The 19,039-nt window shown below is 48.6% G+C and overlaps 1 protein-coding gene across 3 annotated transcripts in view; it reads left to right on the forward strand.

Annotated features, from left to right (window-relative positions):
- Nucleotides 1-11,718, forward strand: part of SMOX (spermine oxidase) — a 39,531-nt gene extending 27,813 nt beyond the window's left edge. The window contains exons 3-8 of one of the 3 annotated variants that reach the window (XM_050745227.1): nucleotides 1,035-1,261; nucleotides 6,038-6,211; nucleotides 6,324-7,083; nucleotides 7,729-7,889; nucleotides 10,743-10,832; nucleotides 11,262-11,718. In XM_050745227.1, coding sequence (XP_050601184.1) covers nucleotides 1,035-1,261; nucleotides 6,038-6,211; nucleotides 6,324-7,083; nucleotides 7,729-7,889; nucleotides 10,743-10,832; nucleotides 11,262-11,399 — 1,550 coding nt within the window. In that variant the 3' untranslated portion in view covers nucleotides 11,400-11,718. Of the gene's footprint in view, nucleotides 1-1,034; nucleotides 1,262-6,037; nucleotides 6,212-6,323; nucleotides 7,084-7,728; nucleotides 7,890-10,742; nucleotides 10,992-11,261 lie in introns of those variants that run through there. The other 2 variants (XM_050745225.1, XM_050745224.1) reach the window with 2 other exon arrangements.
- The last annotated feature ends 7,321 nt before the right edge of the window (nucleotides 11,719-19,039 follow it).

Below are 19,039 nucleotides of genomic sequence, written 5' to 3' on the forward strand. Positions count from 1 at the left end.
TCCTGCAAGGCATAACCAAAGTTGTCCCTTTTCCCCTGGCACACACAACAGTGTCTGGCAGGGAAACAGACTCCGCCTTCTCATGGGAGGAATGGCAAAGTCACGTTGCAAAAGCGGTGTGTGTACAAAGATAGGAGGAATCATTGTGACTATCTTGGCAAAAAATGTACCACATATATCTTGAAGCAGGCCTGCAAAAACAAAACAAAACACACCCCCCAACATTTCTATTTTCCTTTCATCGTTTCAGCTTCCCTGGGAGCTAGGTAGGGATGGAGATGAATGGGAGAAGGAGACAGTTTCTGCAGCATCAGAAGAAGAAACTGCGGCCCAGGCACAGAGGCAACTTGCCTCAGAGTATATGGTACCTTGGCTGGGAATGGGGTAGTGGACCTCGTTCCCAGGTCATCCCAACTTGGATCCAGGAGATGTCCCCTGCCCCAGTCCGGCTCTCAGGGTTTTTTGTACTGCGCCAAAGGATGTAGAGGGCTTCACTTTCCCTGGAAGTGTGCTTTAGATTGCTTTATGGGTGAATCTTGCCAACTGGGATGTTTGGCCTTCTCTCCTGCCCCATGTTGAATTTGGAGGGGACCATTTTCTGTCTGGGAAGTGCTTTAGATCTTGGAGCCACTGGGGATGTTGAAGAATTGAAAAAAGCCCAGGTGGGGACCCTCAGGTGCCCACAGTGCTGCTCCCAGGTGAGGAGGCACCAGTGAGGAAGTGGGGTCTGGTATCTGGTATTACCTGAGAAAAAGGTGGGACTGAAAAAGAAGAGCCTTCTAACTGGTCCAGTAAGGCGACTCTGGGACAAATCACAGAGTCATCCAAGGTGGCAGTTATGTTAGCTATAAGGTGTTTTTCGGTGGGAACTTTTCACTGAGGACCTTTGTTGTTTGCCAGCAGTGGGAGTTCAATCTCTTTCCTGCCCTGTTGTAGGGCTGGAAAGACCCTCTTGGAGGAAGGAGGGGGAAGCCGTGCTGGCCTTCTCTGGAGAAGTCCCTAAGCCTCTAAGGGCCTGTTGTTGTCACCCTCAGGACACGCCACCTTTGAGCTGGGAGCCACCTGGATCCATGGCTCCCATGGGAACCCTATCTATCATCTAGCAGAAGCCAGCGGCCTCCTGGAAGAGACAACCGATGGGGAACGCAGCGTGGGCCGCATCAGCCTCTATTCCAAGAATGGCGTGGCCTGCTACCTTACCAACCACGGCCGCAGGATCCCCAAGGACGTGGTTGAGGAATTCAGTGATTTATACAACGAGGTGAGGTGTGAGCAGAGTAGCTGGGCATGAGGGCATGGGGAGACCTGGGAGGTCTGTGATTCTGGTCATGTCTCTGCACACTCCCTGGGCCCTGCATTTGGAAAACCAGGATAATGTGAGGGTAAATGAAGATATTGAGTGGGAAAGTACTAGCCAAGAGATTATTGATATGTGTGATTAAATATTCCTTTACAAAGTCCTTAAACATTTTTTGTTAGATTTATTACTAGGTATGTGGGGGTCGTGTTGATGGTTGTTGCTGTTGTTGTTTTTGGATACTCTTATAAGTAGTAGTTTTTTTTCTTTTTGGGACGGAGTTTCGCTCTGTCGCCCAGGCTGGAGTGCAGTGGTGTGATCTCAGCTTACTGCAACCTCTGCCTTCTGGGTTCAAGCAATTCTCCTGCCTCTGCCTCCCGAGTAAGTAGCTGGGATTACAGGCGTGCGCCGCCACGCCTGGCTAATTTTTGTATTTTTAGTAGAGACAGGGTTTCACTGTGTTGGCCAGACTGGTTTTGAACTCCTGACCTCGTGATCTGCCTGCCTTGGCCTCCCAAAGTGCTGGGATTACAGGTGTGAGCCACCACACCTGGCCATAAATAGTAATTTTTAAAAACTTTATTTTCTAATTGTTTCTGATATATAGAAATATAATTGATTTTTATATATTGATTTGTTACATTGCTAAATTATTTTTAATTCTAATAATATATCTATTATGTTAATTATATTAATTTATATTCTAATAATATTTTGGAATTTATGTATAGAACGCTACACAAAAAATGAGAATTTTGTCTTTTTTTCCTTTCTGGTCCTTAGACCAGTATTTATCCAATAGAACTTTCCACAGTGACGGTGATGTTTTAGACCTGCCCTATGCAGTGTGGCAGTCACTAGCCACATTTGGCTCTTGAGCACTTGAAATGATGCAAGTAAAACCGAGGAACTGAATATTTAATTTTGTTGTTGTTGTTGTTTATTTTTGAGATGGAGTCTCGCTCTCTCGCCCAGGCTGGAGTGCAGTGGCACAATCTCAGCTCACTGCAACCTCTACCTCTCTAGTTCAAGCGATTCTCCTGCCTCAGCCTCCTGAGTAGCTGGGATTACAGGCATGCAACACCACGCCCAGCTAATCTTTGTATTTTTAGTAGAGACAGAGTTTCACCATGTTGTTCAGGTTGGTCTCGAACTCCTGACTTCATGATCTGCCCCCTTGGCCTCCCAAAGTGCTGGGATTACAGATGTGAGCCACTGTACCCGGCCTAATTTCTTAATTTTAAATTGCTACAGGTGTCTAGTAGCTGCTGTGTTGGATAGCACAGCTGTAGACAGTTTTATTTTTTTCTTGCTTTACTGCACGGGTTAGTATCTCAGTAAAGTGTTGGATAGAAGTGGGAATGGCACACATCGTTGTTTTATTCAGATTTAAAAAAAATTATTAATATTGTTAGTATTCTTTAGCTGTGTGAACTGCACTGAACAAGCAAAGTAATGTGTAGGCCCTGTCATCTGATAGCTTGTCATTTATGGTGTAATGATCCTTCACTCCAGGTCAGTAATTTGGCCAGCAAACACCTATTGTGCATTTTCTTTTCTTTCTTTCTTTCCTTCTTTGTTTCTTTTCCTTCTTTCTTTCTTTTCTTTCTTTTTTTTGAGATGGCGTTTTGCTCTCGTTGTCCAGACTGGAGTGCAATGGCACGATCTCGGCTCACCACAACCTCCGCCTCTCAGGTTCAAGTGGTTCTCCTGCCTCAGCCTCTGAGTAGCTGGGATTACAGGCATGCACCACCATGCCCAGCTAATTTTGTATGTTTAGTAGAAACGGGGTTTCTCCGTGTTGGTCAGGCTGGTCTCAAACTCCTGACCTCAGGTGATCGGCCTCCCAAAGTGCTGGGATTTACAAGCGGGAGCCACTGCGCCCAGCCTATTGTGCATTTTCTAATCTCTTGGGCATGAGAAAGGAGACATGACCCTTGCTTTGGGGTGGTCCCTGCTCTATGGAGGACAGGCACACTCGGTGTCTTGTGTGTGTGCACCAACAAGGTACGTTGTGTGCAGTCCATTGTATTGTGCATTCTCACTCATGTGACAAGAGACTGAATTGTTAATGGGTCAGATAAGAACTAGTATTCTTCAAAGTAGACCTCTCTGGTCTGCTGGAAATCAGCCCCAGCCTGATTCCCAGGTTATTGTGAGTGATTCAAACATGGATGCCTTTTGAAAATGACTTTCAGGGCCCATGGTTTGTTTTTTCAAATGTGTTTAAAAGTAGATCATCATCAAATTCTGCAGGTGGGTTTGATTTTTGAAAGTCAAGAGTGTGCATTGTGAATATGGGGTGGATATGGTGGATTATCATCTAGGTGGTGATGTTTTGAGTCAAAAGGATAAGGCATGATGATGATGTCAAGATTTCTTTGTGTGGCTTTTAACCAATCCTAGAGGCCATTCTGAGGAGGTGTGCTCTAAGCACGTGAAGCTTTGCCTCAATGTGGCTTCATAATAAATATGCAGCCCCCCAAAGATGATGACTCTGAAGAGCCACTCATTTGAATGTATTTTATTTATTAGCAAATAAATGAGTTTGTGCAATAGTATCATCTAGAGCTTAGTTTCTGGAGTAAGACTGCCTTGATCAAATACCAGTTCTACCATTTATTAGCTGTGGAATCTTGAGCAGGTTATTGAACCTCTCTGAGCCTTACTTTCCTCTTCTGTAAAATGGGCATGGTGGTACCTACCTCATAGTATTATGAGGATTGAATGAGATCCAATGATAAATGCTTAATGAGAATTGGGGTGAGTATTATTAGCTGACACAGACGTGTCCCATTTTCCTTGGGTCACATTGGGAAGGTGTCAGATAATCCAGGAGAGGAGACTGTGCCATATGGCACACCCATGTGCAGTGAAGGCTGTCGTAGTTGGTGGCTGATACAAAGAGTCATGTCGATGGACTAAATTTGTTACTCCTCAGCTGGGCATTTTGGCCTCTAGTTAACATAAGCTAAGGACTGGCTACCATGTTGCTTATTGCCCAAGGGAAAAACCCAGGAAGGAGGAGGCAAATTGAAACCCTGACCCTTGGCAGTGGTCCTGGGTGAAGAATTTGCTGAGGACTCCAGCTAAGGCTAACCACTCAGCATCTCCTGATTGCAGGGAGGCAAGACAAAACAATTTCCCTCACTTTCTTCTTTATAATTTAGTCTCCAGAGATAAGTTTAATTCATGTCTGTGTCTCAGGTGGAGGCCTTCCCCTTGAGTGAGATGGTGGTGGTAGAGGGTGGTGGACATCACTGCGCTTTGCCATCTTCCTTCACCCTGTGGCCCCAGGGCTGGGGGACAGGGCAGACACCATTCCCAGACATGTGTGCTGACCACACTCACTTTAGGAAGGGAAACAAACCATTCATCAGCTCAGCCACAGAGGCCTGGCCAAGGAGCCTCCATTAGCTGGTGTCCTGGGAATGACAGCTGTGGGCATGTGATCCTGCTGCCTTTTTGCTCAGCCCTCCAGCGATGCCAGGGCCTTGGATCAAGTCCAGAGTTCTTGGAATGACTCTCAGTCCTTTATGCCCTGGACCCTGCCTGCCTTTCTAAAGTCGGCTCTCAGATCCTTTCTCCTTCCTGCCCCCTCCAGCAAAACCACACTCCTTCAGGATTCCTGACTGCTTCTCCATCTTTGAGGTTGCTGTTCCCTCTGCCTGAAATGCTTTTCTTCCCCCTCCTGCTCCACCCTGGCTGTCTCCCAGCTGCCCATGGTTGTCTGTGTTGACCTCACAGCCCCGGGTTCTTTCCTATCACGGCAGCCCAATGGTGGACTGTCTCCCCAGCTGGAGTGAGGATAGGGGCAGGGACTGTTTCGCCCACATCACAAGCTGTGTCCTGTGCAGAGTTCAGTAAATGTTGAGTAAATGTTGCTTCTGGGGATCCCAGGACTGCCCCTGGAGTGCCTTACTTCCTTCAGAGAGTTCTGCCTGGTGCTTAGTGGGGGCTGTAGATGAGGCAGGTACCGGGGTGGGCGGGCAGTCAGACCCCTTTCCAAGCGACTGATCATCGTTACCTGTTGATGAGGTGTGGGCTGGAGTTCTTGCTGAAATGTGCCTGTGAAATGCATCTTCCTTCCTTGGCACACTGGGGCCTCCTGAGACCCTGGCTTTTGTGTTCCTGTCTTCCCCACTGCATCAGCTTCTTTTCTCATGGTTGAGGCCTGAAGCAAAGGGGGTACTTTGTACGGACCTGCACAGGCCCAGGGAGGTGTCTCCAGACTTCAGGGGCCCTTCTGCTGGCCAGGCCACAGCTCCAGACTGCCCTCTTGGGAGCGGGCAAAGCAGACACACTTGGGCAGGGGTGGCAGGGAAAGTACATGTATGGCTCTTGGAACAGGTAAATGTGTGCAAATGCCCATCCTCCAGTGGGAGGTAGAGCCCATGGAGGCCCATGCAGAGTCCATGAGGGGTGGCTTCTTTCCCACAGACTGTATGGGCACCAAATGTTTCACATCGTCCTAAGCGAGGGCCCGGCAAGAAAGCCTCCAGGGCCCATCTCACCTCCCCAACAGGCCATAGGCGAGGAGGTGGCTGCCCAGGGCCTTGGCTGTTGGTGCAGTCCTGATGCAGCATTGAGTGCAACATCAGATCCCTAAGGGACAGAGACCAGGGGCTCAGTGCATCCAGGGGACACCTGGGAACTGGTGGGTTTGAGTTGGGAGCCTTCTGTTTGAGATGGAGGTGTGATGAGGTGTTTTCAGTCTCTCTCATGGGGTCTCTCTGGCAGGTCTATAACTTGACCCAGGAGTTCTTCCGGCACGATAAACCAGTCAATGCTGAAAGTCAAAATAGCGTGGGGGTGTTCACCCGAGAGGAGGTGCGTAACCGCATCAGGAATGACCCTGATGACCCAGAGGCCACCAAGCGCCTGAAGCTCGCCATGATCCAGCAGTACCTGAAGGTATCTTGAGGAAGACGGATTCTGGGGGCGTCTGGGTCTGAGGAGGGCTGCACTGCTCCTACCCCTGCCCAACCCTGGCGGTCACCTGGCTTCTCCTTGGGTCTTCCCGCAGGTGGAGAGCTGTGAGAGCAGCTCACACAGCATGGACGAGGTGTCCCTGAGCGCCTTCGGGGAGTGGACCGAGATCCCGGGCGCTCACCACATCATCCCCTCAGGCTTCATGCGGGTTGTGGAGCTGCTGGCGGAGGGCATCCCTGCCCACGTCATCCAGCTAGGGAAACCTGTCCGCTGCATTCACTGGGACCAGGCCTCAGCCCGCCCCAGAGGCCCTGAGATTGAGCCCCGGGGTGAGGGCGACCATAATCACGACACTGGGGAGGGTAGCCAGGGGGGAGAGGAGCCCCAGGGGCGCAGGTGGGATGAGGATGAGCAGTGGCCGGTGGTGGTGGAGTGCGAGGACTGTGAGCTGATCCCAGCGGACCACGTGATTGTGACCGTGTCGCTGGGTGTGCTGAAGAGGCAGTACACCAGTTTCTTCCGGCCAGGCCTGCCCACAGAGAAGGTGGCTGCCATCCACCGCCTGGGCATTGGCACCACCGACAAGATCTTTCTGGAATTCGAGGAGCCCTTCTGGGGCCCCGAGTGCAACAGCCTACAGTTTGTGTGGGAGGACGAGGCGGAGAGCCGCACCCTCACCTACCCATCCGAGCTCTGGTACCGCAAGATCTGCGGCTTTGATGTCCTCTACCCGCCTGAGCGCTATGGCCATGTGCTGAGCGGCTGGATCTGCGGGGAGGAGGCCCTCGTCATGGAGAAGTGTGATGACGAGGCAGTGGCCGAGATCTGCACAGAGATGCTGCGTCAGTTCACAGGTGTGCCATGTGCCCCACGACCTGCTTCCCCCAAGCCACTTCTTCCTCACCTGCCCTCCTCTGGTGGACCCGTGGCAGCTCTCTCCTCCCCAGACTGTGAAGCTCGGATGCTGTGCCCCACGGGAGTGCCACTGCAGGGTGCCACATTCAGCCAAAGGCTCTTCAATTGCTGACAGTTTAGAACTTGAAACACTCAGAATTATGGGCGCTGTGTCTCTTCCCTCTTTCTGAGGGCTAATGGTAAAACTCTCAAACATCACTGCCCATTGTGCTCTGTTGCTAAGAGTTGGATTTGTATTTTACTCTCTGAGCCTTTCAGCTGAACATTTTTCACCCACTATTCCAGGAGGGCCTCACAAGAACCCCCGACATTAGGCAGGGAAACATGATTATCTGTCCCTTCTTTTCAGATAGATAGGAAAAGTAAGGTGGAGTGTTTTGCTGGGGGTCACAGGAGGTGCCGAGTGGGTACACAGCTCGAGCCCCAGCCTCCCTCCTTCCTCCTCTATCCTCCGTGCCTACCCCTGTCAGCCTGGTCCTCCTGGAGCCCTGGAGGTGGGGTGGGGGATTGTCCATTTGGGGTCATCTTCTGTATGCAGCCATTTCTTATTCTCCCTCCCCTTGGCTTTTCTGACTCCCCATCAGGGAACCCCAACATTCCAAAACCTCGGCGAATCCTGCGCTCGGCCTGGGGCAGCAACCCCTACTTCCGCGGCTCCTATTCATACACGCAGGTGGGCTCCAGTGGGGCGGATGTGGAGAAGCTGGCCAAGCCCCTGCCGTACACGGAGAGCTCGAAGACAGCGGTAAGCGGGGGCGTTTGGGGTGAGGAGGGGAGTTGTGGGTGTATTTCGTATGTGTGTCTGGTCCAGGGTGAGGAGGGCTACGGTAGTGTTCACTAAGGGGTGCTCAGGTGAGGCAGGGATGGAGGGTGGAGTAGCTTCTGTAATGAGAGAGAACACAAGGAGAAAAGTGTGCACTTAATATCTGGAAGAAAAAATGGAATCAAATTGAAACTTAAAGTGTTTTCTTGATATTATGAAAACTGAGCTATTCTGTGCTGTGCTGGCCAATATGGTAGCTATCAGCCACTTTCAATTTAGATTAATTAATTAAAATTTAATTAAATTAATTAAAATTTAATTAAATTTAAGATTAATTAATTAAAATTTAATTAAAATTTAAGTTATTTTTTTTTCTTTTTTTGAGACAGGGTCTTGCTCTGTCTACACTTCAGACTGGGGTGTAGTGGTGCAATCACAGCTCACTGCAGCCTTGACCTCCCAGGCTCAAGTGATCCTCCCACCTCAGCCTCCCAAGTAGCTGGGACCACAGGCATGCTGGCAAGCCGCCACATCCAGCTAATTTTTGTATTTTTTTGGGTAGAGACAGGGTTTCATCATCCTGCTAGGCTGGTCTTGAACTCCTGGGCTCAAGCTAGCCTCCCGCCTCAACCTCCTGAAGTGCTAGGATTATAGGAATGAGCCACCACACTTGGCCAATATAGTAAAGTTTTTGTTCCTTGGTTGCACTAGTCGCATAGCCACATGTGGCTAGAGGCTCCATAGTAAATTATATAGTGATAGAACATTTCCAGCATCATGGCATGTCCTATTGGACAGCACTGATTCAATGGAAATGTTTTCCCAATATATTTTAGAAAATAAAGTTTAGATTACTGATGTTCTCCACAATTATGCCAGCTGTACAGTAAAAAAAAAAAAAAAAAAAAAAAAAAAAAAAATTTAATATATATTTTTGCTCCCATAAAGTGGATTTTGAGTTTCCCGCATCAAGTAGACACACACAGTAAATGTTAAAACTCAACAGAGTTATATTTAAAACAATTATTTGGTATAATTGGTGAAGAAGAGTTCAGTCAACCAGCATCTACTGTGCCTGCCCAACTGTGCTCAGAGGGAAAGAGAAAAGGACTGGTGTTTAAAGAAAGAGAGATCCTCAGAAAGGCCCTTTCTGCTGCCACAGCCATCCTGCTAAAAAGCAAATCTCTTTTCACTTGCATCAGTTAGGACTAGTGCATGTAACAAAAAGCAAAGCAAAGCAAACACACCTGTGACTTAAACAAGGAAAACCAAAAGGAAATCTGGAGGCAGGCAGCAGGATCCCGTATCATTAGCACCTGGCTCTCATCTTCAAGACCATCTTGTGGTCCAAGAGGGCTGCAGAAGCTCCAGTTCTCACATCTGCATCTGAGGCTGGAAGGAGGAGGAAAGGCAGATGGCAAGAAGGGAACCCTTGGAGCTGAGTCAGCTGTGTCTCTAAGCAACAGTGGACTTTAATGCTTATTGGCCAGAACATAGTCACATGACTGCACCTAGCTGCTAGAGAGGCTGGGTAGTATCATTTTTATTCTGGGTGGCAATGGACCCAGTTAAAAATCAGGACTTTGTTATTGAGGAGAAAGAGGAGAATGGGTGGATGTGGGAGTAGGCAGCTTGTACCCTGACACAGTATACAGCACCCCTTTCAGTGTAACAGCCTCTGTGGGCTCCTTGGTGGTGGGATACGGCCTCACTACTCAGGGTAGCTAGATCAGTACCAGCCTCACCTGGGAGCTGGTTAGAAATGCAGACTCTCAGCCTGGCCAACATGGCAAAACCCTGTCTCTACTAAAAATACAAAATTAGCCACGCATGGTGGTGCACACCTGTAGTTCTAGCTACTCAGGAGGCTGAGGCATGAGAATTGCTTGAACCCGGGAGGCGGAGGTTGCAGTGAGCGGAGATCATGCCATTGCACTCCAGCCTGGGTGTCAGAGCGAGACCCTGTCTCAAAACAAAAAAACAAAAAACAACAACCCCTGCCACCTCAAACACACACACACAAATAAATAAATAAAAAGCAATGCAGACTCTCAGCCCACCCCAGACCTGCTGGATTAAAAACTCTGCATTCTGGCCAGGGATGCAGGCTCCTGCCTATAATCCCAGCACTATGGGAGGCTGAAGTGGGAGGATGGCTTGAGCTCAGGAGTTCAAGACCAGCCTGGGCAGAAAAGTAAAACCTCCATCTCTACAAAAAATTTAAAAAAAAAAAAATTAGCCAGATGTGGTGGTGTGTGCTTGTAGTCCCAGCTACTTAGGAAGCTTAGGTGGGAGGATTACTTGAGCCCAGGAGGCCAAGGCTGCAGTGAGCTGTGATACTGCACTCCAACCGGAGCAATAGAGTGAGACACTGTCTCAAAAATAATAAACAAAAACTGCATTTTATCAGGATCCACAGCTGGTGCCTTGCACACTGAATTTGAGAGGAACCAGGATAAAGTCTAAATGCAAACTTGGACCTTGCAAGAACTTGTACCTTGCCTAGACCTCACCTAGACAGCCTGCTTTCTCAGGGCTGAGCCCTGGCTGGGCCAAAATTCTCACTGTCCCCGCCAAAATTCTCACTGTCCCCTGAGCAAGGCCTGCTTTCGTACATTTTTGCCCCCACCTTTCCCTCTGTCCGAAATGTCCTTTGCCTGTCCGTTCACTCAGCATCTTCTGAGAACCAGTTCAAAGGTCCTGTCCTCTGGGAAGCTTTGTGGGATCCCCTGACACTGGGCCTCTTTTCTGGGCTTTTGGCGCCACGTGCAAACCCCATTCCATCACGTATGACGCTGTTTAGTAACTGGGTTTCATGTCTGGCTTCCTCACCAGCATGGAAGCTCCACAAAGCAGCAGCCTGGTCACCTTTTCTCTTCCAAGTGCCCAGAACAGCCCCTGGATGCTAACAGGGGCGCCGTAAAGGTTTGTCAAATTACCACCGACTTTATTGAGTGCTTTGTTCTTCCAGGTTCTAAGTGCTTTAGATACATGATTTCCCTTAATCCTTACAACCACCCTCCGAAGTAGGTGGTGTAAACCCATTTGGCAGATGAGAAAAGCAAGGCTTAGGGAAGTTAAACCACCTGCCTCAAGTTCACAAGTAAGAGGCACAAAGAGCATTTGAGACTGCAGAGCCAGGACTCCTAATGGCCGCAAGACAGGCAGAGCCGAGGGAAGAAGCAGGGGAAAGTGGCCAGATAGGATGGGCAGCTCTTCATCCTGTGGAAGCAGCAGCACCTGTGTCTCAGAGCCTCTCTAATTTGTCATTGGGATGGGGGGTTCTGGTGGAGAGGGGTGGCCTCGTGGCCTCTGCTGCTCCTCCACCCTGACCTCCCTATCGCCGCCCCCCAGCCCATGCAGGTGCTGTTTTCCGGTGAGGCCACCCACCGCAAGTACTATTCCACTACCCACGGTGCTCTGCTCTCTGGCCAGCGCGAGGCTGCCCGCCTCATCGAGATGTACCGAGACCTCTTCCAGCAGGGGACCTGAGGGCTGTCCTCGCTGCCGAGAAGAGCCACTAACTTGTGACCTCCAGCCCGCCCCTTGCTGCCATGTGCTCCTGCCTTCCTGATCCTCTGTAGAAAGGATTTTTATCTTCTTTAGAGCTAGCTGCCCTGACTGCCTTCAGACCCGGCCCTGTAGCTTTTCTTTTTCTCCAGGCCGGGCCATGAGCAGGTGGGCTGTTGGGTTACCTCTGTGCTGGATCCTGTGCCCCCCTTGCCTACCCTCTGTCCCGCCTTGTTATTGTAAGTGCCTTCAATACTTTGCATTTTGGGATAATAAAAGAGGCTCCCTCCCCTGCCCCTCAGCTTCTCTCTGGTTTTCTCAGCCTCTGTGTATGTGTGTGTGTGTTTATTTCTGTCACACCCCCTTTGAGTGAGAAGAAGGTGGGGGAGCCCTGGCCTGGCTGTGTCTCCAGAGGGAAGGTGCTGCTTTTACTGGAAGGGGTGTCCCCTCCCCACATCTGTTGGGGTGTTTACCTTCCTGCCAGTAAGGCCCCTCAGGAATACAGGCCTCTCACTGTCCACCTGCTCCTTCAGGTCTGGCCTGAGTCTGCCTGCTGGCCCTTTTTTTGCTGGACTTCTCTGAGTTTAATTGAGTGACACGCTGCCTGGAGTAAAGGAGTTCTGTGGGAGGGACCCCAGCAGTGGTGGCTCCATGCCAAGCCTAGGTATGTTCATTGTTGTCTTTTTTTTTTTTTTTTTTTTTTAAGACAGAGTCTTGCTCTGTCGCCCAGGCTGGGGTGCAATGGCGCAATCTCGGCTCACTGCAACCTCCGCCTCCTGGGTTCAAGCAATTCTCTGCCTCAGCCTCCTGAGTAGCTGGGATTACAGGTGTCTGCCACCATGCCTGGATAATTTTTGTATTTTTCGTAGAGGTGGAGTTTTGTCATGTTGGCCAGGCTGGTCTCGAACTCCTGACCTCAGGTGATACACCCACCTTGGCCTCCCAAAGTGCTGGGATTATAGGCGTGAGCTATCGCGCCTGGTCTGTTCATTGTTAATTAGTGTCACCTGGCCACTGGGCTGTGGGTCTGGCCCCTGGGGTGGCCTCTTTTTGAACATCTGGGCAGGTGATCATTCTGGGCTTTATTTTTTTGGCAGGAGGAATATCCTAAGGCCTGCCATTTATTGGAGGATAGATTTTTCTTCTCTTCAGCTGGGTTCAGTGCTTCCAACACTTTGGGAGGCCAAGGTGGGAGGATCGCTTGAGCCCAGGAGTCTGAGGCTGCAGTAAGCCATGATTGTACCACTGCACTCCAGCTTGGGTGACAGAGTGAGACCCTGTCTCAGAAAAATAAAAGAAGGTGTTATTTGTAATCCTTTACATGTAAGCTGTCAAGCTTCTCAGTATTAAGGAATAATTCACACACCAAATATAAAGTGATCAATACTTTCCTTTACATACTAGGCATCTAGAAAAGCGTCCTAGGCTGGACATGGTGGCTCAGGCTTGTAATCCCAGCACTTTGGGAGGCTGAGGCAGGAGGATCGCTTGAGCGTGGGAGCTTGAAACCAGCCTGGGCAACACAGTGATACCCCATCTCTACAGGTGTCTCTAAAAAAAAGAAAAACTTCTTTTTCTTCTCTTTTTGCTGAGTAAAAAGACACACCTACCCCCTTACGTATACTCACCCACATATATAGGTACACATATCTACATATACTCACCACTACACCTTACACATAACCCACATGGCATATACAGGTACACACACCTATATACACTCACTCTACACCCTACACATATACCCATCTACATACACACACAGAACCTTAAAGAACAGTCATTTTGTTACTCCACATTTCTAGTGATGAAATTTGAATCCAGATCCACATGGATCTGTCCATGTGGTTTAAGCCCAAAAGCTATATAAGAATACACTAAAATGTCCCCATTCACACTATCCCCAGTCATCTTAAAGAAGAGTTAGTCATTTTGTTATCCTAGATTTCTAGTGATGAAATTTGAATTCTATAGAGTTGAAGGGGTGGGGTGATGGGGAGAAGTTATGAAGAGCCAGGTAGGCCCCCCTGGTCTAATTCCATGTGAGCTTAGGTCAGGTCCCCTCCATGGACATTTAGGGCCCTGCCCTTGATAGGACATGACATCACCTTCCTCCTCTCAGGTGATTGATTGATTGATTGAGATAGCATCTCACTCTGTTGCTCAGGCTGGAGTACAATGGTGCGATCATGGCTCACTGCAGCCTCAGACTCCTGGGCTTAAATGATCCTCCTTCCTCAGGAGTAGCTGGGACTACAGGCATGTGCCACCATGCATGGCTAATTTTAATTTTGATTTTTTCATAGAGACAGTGTCTTGTTATATTGCCCAGGCTGGTAGGTTGTGATGGAGATGTCTAACACACAGACACACCTACACACATGCTTACCTACATCCACTTACACACACATACCTACGTGCACAAACCTTGCAGACATTTTGCTTTGCCAGGGTTGATCCACCAGAAATCTTCATGGAGCTTATATCAAGGGATTCATACCCACCTGCTGGCATAGCTGAAAAATATCTAAGTATATATATGAATTTTTCTTTTTTTTGAGACGGAGTTTCACTAAGTTGCCTAGGCTGGAGTGCAGTGGCACGATCCCGGCTCATTGCAACATCCACCTCCCAGGCTCAAGCGATTCTCCTGCCTCAGTTTCTTGAGTAGCTGGGATTATAGGCACGCACCATATACCTGGCTAATTTTTCTATTTTAAATAGACTTGGGGTTTTGCTGTATTGGCCAGGCTCGTCTCGAACTCCTGACCTCAGGTGATCCACCTGCCTCAGACTCCCAAAGTGTTGGGATTACAGGCATGAGCCACTGCGCCCGGCCTATATATGAAAAATTCTCTGAATAAAGGATCTGTTCATGTAGTTTAAGCCCAAAAGCTGTCCATGTGGATACAATACACTGAAATGTTCCCTCCCACAGTGTCCTCAGTCATTGTTGCCTCTCCCACAGCCCTATGGGTATCCATTCCTAGATGTAAGTCAATATAAAAACACTCTTCTCCCTCCTTTGTATACAAAAGCGCCTAAGTATTCATCCTGTCCTGCATTTTGCTTGTTTTAGTTAACAATATGTCTTGTAGGCTGGGTGTGGTGGCTCACGCCTGTAGTCCCAGCACTTTGGGAGGCCAAGGTGGGTGGATCACCTGAGGTCAGGAGTTTGAGACAAGCCTGATCAACATGGTGAAACCCCATCTCTACTAAAAGTATAAAAAAGTAGCCGGGTGGGTGGTGAGTGCCTGTAATCCCAGCTACTCAGGAGGCTGAGGCAGGAGAATTTTTTGAACCCAGGAGGTGGAGGTCGCAGTGAGCCGAGATCGCACCATTGCACTCCTCCAGCCTGGGCAACAAGAGCAAAACTCCATCTCAAAAACAAACATACAAACAAACAAACAAAAAACAAAAAAACCCACAATATGTCTTGGACATCTTTCTATAACAGTACATAAACAGACAATGTAAATTTGGACCTTACTTTGGTCAAAGCATGTCTGTCTCCTCCCAGGGTCACTTTATGGGAAGCCACCTTCTATTACCTGTTACCTTCCATGACTCACAGTCTGCTGTCTGCTTCTGACTCCTCAGTTGTTGGATTTCCCCACCCACTGCAGTGGGATGGAGACAAGCAGCCCCATCACATAAGTATTGGGGAAGAAAGTGATAAATAGGTTCTCGGTGTACAGGCAGAGGAATTTTAAAGGACCCCGTGGGGGTGAAAGGTCTGGAAATGTTTACTTGACTGCACTTTGGGGAACTTCACGGGTAGGTAAGAGGGAGGGAGAGAATATTCACTTAGTGCCAATTGCCTGGCACTATGCCATGTGGATGTGATACTGATTTGACAGTGATGCCAACTCAGGTTTGGGAGGGTGATTTATTCCTGTGGGCAATGAAACCTCAGAGAAGTTAAGTAACTTGCCCAAGGTTGCTCAGAGGTGCCGAGACATGAGCTGAAGTCTGTCTGACCGCGCGGTGTAGCCTTGTTCTATTGTATGATGAAAAGAAGAGGCTGGTGCCACCAAAAAAGCTTAAGACCATTGCTGGAGAGAATGGGTGTGGTACGACCACACGGGGGACTGTGGCAGAGTCAGCTAAAACTGGCCACGTGCTGGTCAGCATTCCCACCCCTGGGTATACACCCAGGAGAAAGGTATGCAGACGCTCACAAACATATATGCCAATGTGTCCACAGCAACATAGTTCCTAATAGCTAAAAAACTGGAAACTACCCAGATGTCCATCAACAGTAGAATGGATAAATTGCAGTGCACTCATACAATGAAATACTATATAGCAATAAATAAAAGGAAACTTTTGCAACAACATAATCTCAAAAATGTTATGTTGGCAGGATAGGATGGCTCATGTACTCCCAGCACTTTGAGAGGCCAAGGCAGGTGGATTGCTTGAGCCCAGGAGTTCATCAGCTGGGCAACATGGCGAAACCCCGTCTCCACAAAAAAACAGAAATTAGCTGGGCATGGTGGTGCATGCCTATAGTCTCAGCTACTGGGGAGGCTGAGGTGGGAGGATTGCTTGAGTCTAGAAGGTTGAGGCTGCAGTGAGCTGTGATCATGCCACTGCACTCCAGCCTGAGCAACATAACAAGATTCCATCTCCAACAACAACAACAACAACAACCCCCAAAACATTATGTTGAGTTAAAGAAGCCAGACAAAAGGCTTTGTACTGTATGATTTCTTTTACGTGATGTTCAAGAACTTGCAAAACTAATCTACTGTGTTGGAGATGAGGGACTAGGGGTGGTGGCTGGGCAGAAGTGGGATGGGGGCACTTCTTGGAGTTATGGAAGTGTTCTACATCTTGATGTGGGTGGTGGTTGCATGGGCATGCACATTGGTAAAAATGCATCAAGTGATACATGGAAGAAAGTTTCAAGAGTCTGAGAATGCCCTCCCTTCATTCTCCCATTCCAAAACATGGTTGTGTTGGCCCAGCTAATTTCCTCCTTACAGCAGAGATGACACATCTGAGAGCAGATAAAGGGAGGAGGGCCCTCTTAGGTCCCACTGGCTGCCTGGTGATAAGGAGTGACTTTAAATTCATATAGGATGTCACTGTTTACCAGTTCCATTGCCTGTATCCCGTTATCTTCTCTGCATCTGCAACCACGAAAGGGGGGTTGGGATTGTTCCACAGCAGAGGAAATGGAGGTTCTCAGAAGGACCTTGGGGCGGCCATGCAAGGCCACTCAGCTTGGAGAGGACATGACCTCATGGGGAAGGGAGCAACCCTGGGAGGAAGCCGATGGGGAGCCTTTGGACACACAGGCAGGGACAGGTGCTAGAGGGGGCATCTCCTCCAGTGTGCTGCCTCCACATCATTAATTGCATAATGTGGGTGCCATTTACGATTGACAGTTCCAAAAACCAAACCCACTCCAGACAGAGGAGCAAGGAAGAGCAAGAGCCATTCAGAAGTGAGGAGATATGACATACAAGGAACACAGGATATGTTTCATGCTGTGATGAAGTTTCAAAATAGACTTGGCATAGGTTGAAACCCAACGGGCTCTATCAGGAATGGCAAATATGGCATGCTTAGGCCAACACCCATGCCAATGGTTCCTAAAAATTCCCATTGCCTGATAGAAGTTCACAGGAGAGGAAAGTTCTCTCCGGCACCAGGTTCTATGGAGAATTGGTTGCATGGTTTCTCATGCTGTGGGCATCAGGGACTTCAGGGTCAAGGTGTTTAGTTGTGGCTTTGTGCAAACCTCAGAACTGTTTCCTCCAAGGGCCTGGGGTATTTGGCAGACACTGTCTCTTGCTGCCTTTGCTGCTGTGTGACAGGTGAGTAATATGTCATGTCCTATTTCTTGGGAGCTGCCTGGAGTGTATGCCCCTCCTGCAAAAAATGTAGGAGTGAAGCACCTCTAGTTTGAGTCACCTGCACTTACTAGGTCCTGTTGGGGTGAGCTCAAGGGTAACCCCAAGGTGCAGAGTGAGTTAGGTTGCTGGGTCAGTTCTTGAGAATTGCCTGTCTAATTAGTGGTCTGCCAAACTTAATGGTAGAGTTACGAAGGCTGTACTCTTTATAATGACTGGCTGGGCTGTTTGTTGAGACTCCTTATTTGTGTAGGACAATCAAGCCATCCACACGCAGGAAGAGTTGTTGCTCTACCAAGGTGGCATTCAGGACATCTAATCTTGTGTTATGTATTTAGTATTAAAAAAAGGGGGTCGTTCACTGCCCTGTTTCATACTGTTCAGCTTGAGACTGATAGGTACAAAAGTCTTCTCACTTCCCATGATTCTGGCAGTGGTTGTTTAACACTGATTTTGCCAGAATGTTCAAAGCCTAGATCTCTCTCAGGGAATGCAGAGTGTCAGGGCATATTTTAGTTCGGCAAACTCAGTGTTTGTGCAATTTTGATCTGTTGGATTGGGTATTCCTTCTCCATTTCACTGCAGTCCCAGCCACTCCCTTTTGTCTTAGATTGCCACCATCCCACTCCCATACATGGGGCACGTGGGCTTACACAGTTGTCTTTCAGCCCCGATTCAAGGTCATGTGGCCACTTTATTATGCCTTGAAGCTCTTTCTTTTCATTTGTGAGCTACTTGGGTGTGCTTTCCGCTACTTGAGTCATTGGTTCCTCCTCTTTTGCTTAAATTAGTTTGGGTTAGGCTTCTGTCACTTGTGATCAGTTCAGACTAATTAAAATTGGTTCCAGGACTGGAGTTTTACATTTGGTCTATCATTTCACTGGGTCTCCTTCTAATACCCTCAACTCTCTTACCCCTTATTTTGTTAAAGCCAGTTGACATAATTCCAATCAGGGATCAGTCTACAGCTATGGCTGGGCCACCAACAGGTGCTGCTGGAGAAAAACAGAGCCACACCTGCTGGGCAAAGCAAAGCAACTAACAGTACTGCCTGCAGAATCTTTCCAGGGACTTAACAGATTTAAAGCAGAAGTTCTGCTTCTTCCCAAATCTAATCTACCTTTGGTCTTCCACATTTGAGTGAGTGGTACCACCATTTGGCCCGGAGCAAACACCTGAGTCATCATCAACTCCTCTTTTTCGTTTCACATTCCACATCTGATCATCAGATTTGCCATCAGCAAATCCTGTTGGCTCTCCCTGCAAAACACATCCTGAATGTGATGACTTCGAGCCTCCTTCACTGCTCCTCACATCTTTGCTGTGTATGACTGCAACAGCCTCCCAAGTGGGGTCCCTTTTTCCACGTCTGCCCCTTTTAGCCTGTCCTTTGCACAGCAGCAGCGTGATCCTTTCAAAATATGAATCCAGCCACGTCACTTCCCTAGTTCTTAGTAACAACAATCATGCTAAAGATCAAAGGTGATTTCCAACATCCTATGTGATCTGTCTCCCTGGGTCGCACCTCCTCTCCACCCTCTCCTTCCCTTTACCCTGGCTGTCCTCTTTAACTGAAATGCTCTCTGTCCCCCAGATATTCGCAGGGCTCTTTGCTGCTGCCTTCTGATCTCTACTCAGATGTCACTTCTTTGGGAAGACTTCCTGAGCAAAAGACCTCCTTGAGCACCTTGTTTCCACAGCCTCCCGCACTCTCTGCTCTCTCATCCTGCCTGTTTCTTCATAGTCCTTCTCTTTCCC

Source organism: Macaca thibetana, chromosome 10 (assembly GCF_024542745.1).
Source record: "Macaca thibetana thibetana isolate TM-01 chromosome 10, ASM2454274v1, whole genome shotgun sequence".
Classification (NCBI taxonomy): Eukaryota; Metazoa; Chordata; class Mammalia; order Primates; family Cercopithecidae; genus Macaca; species Macaca thibetana.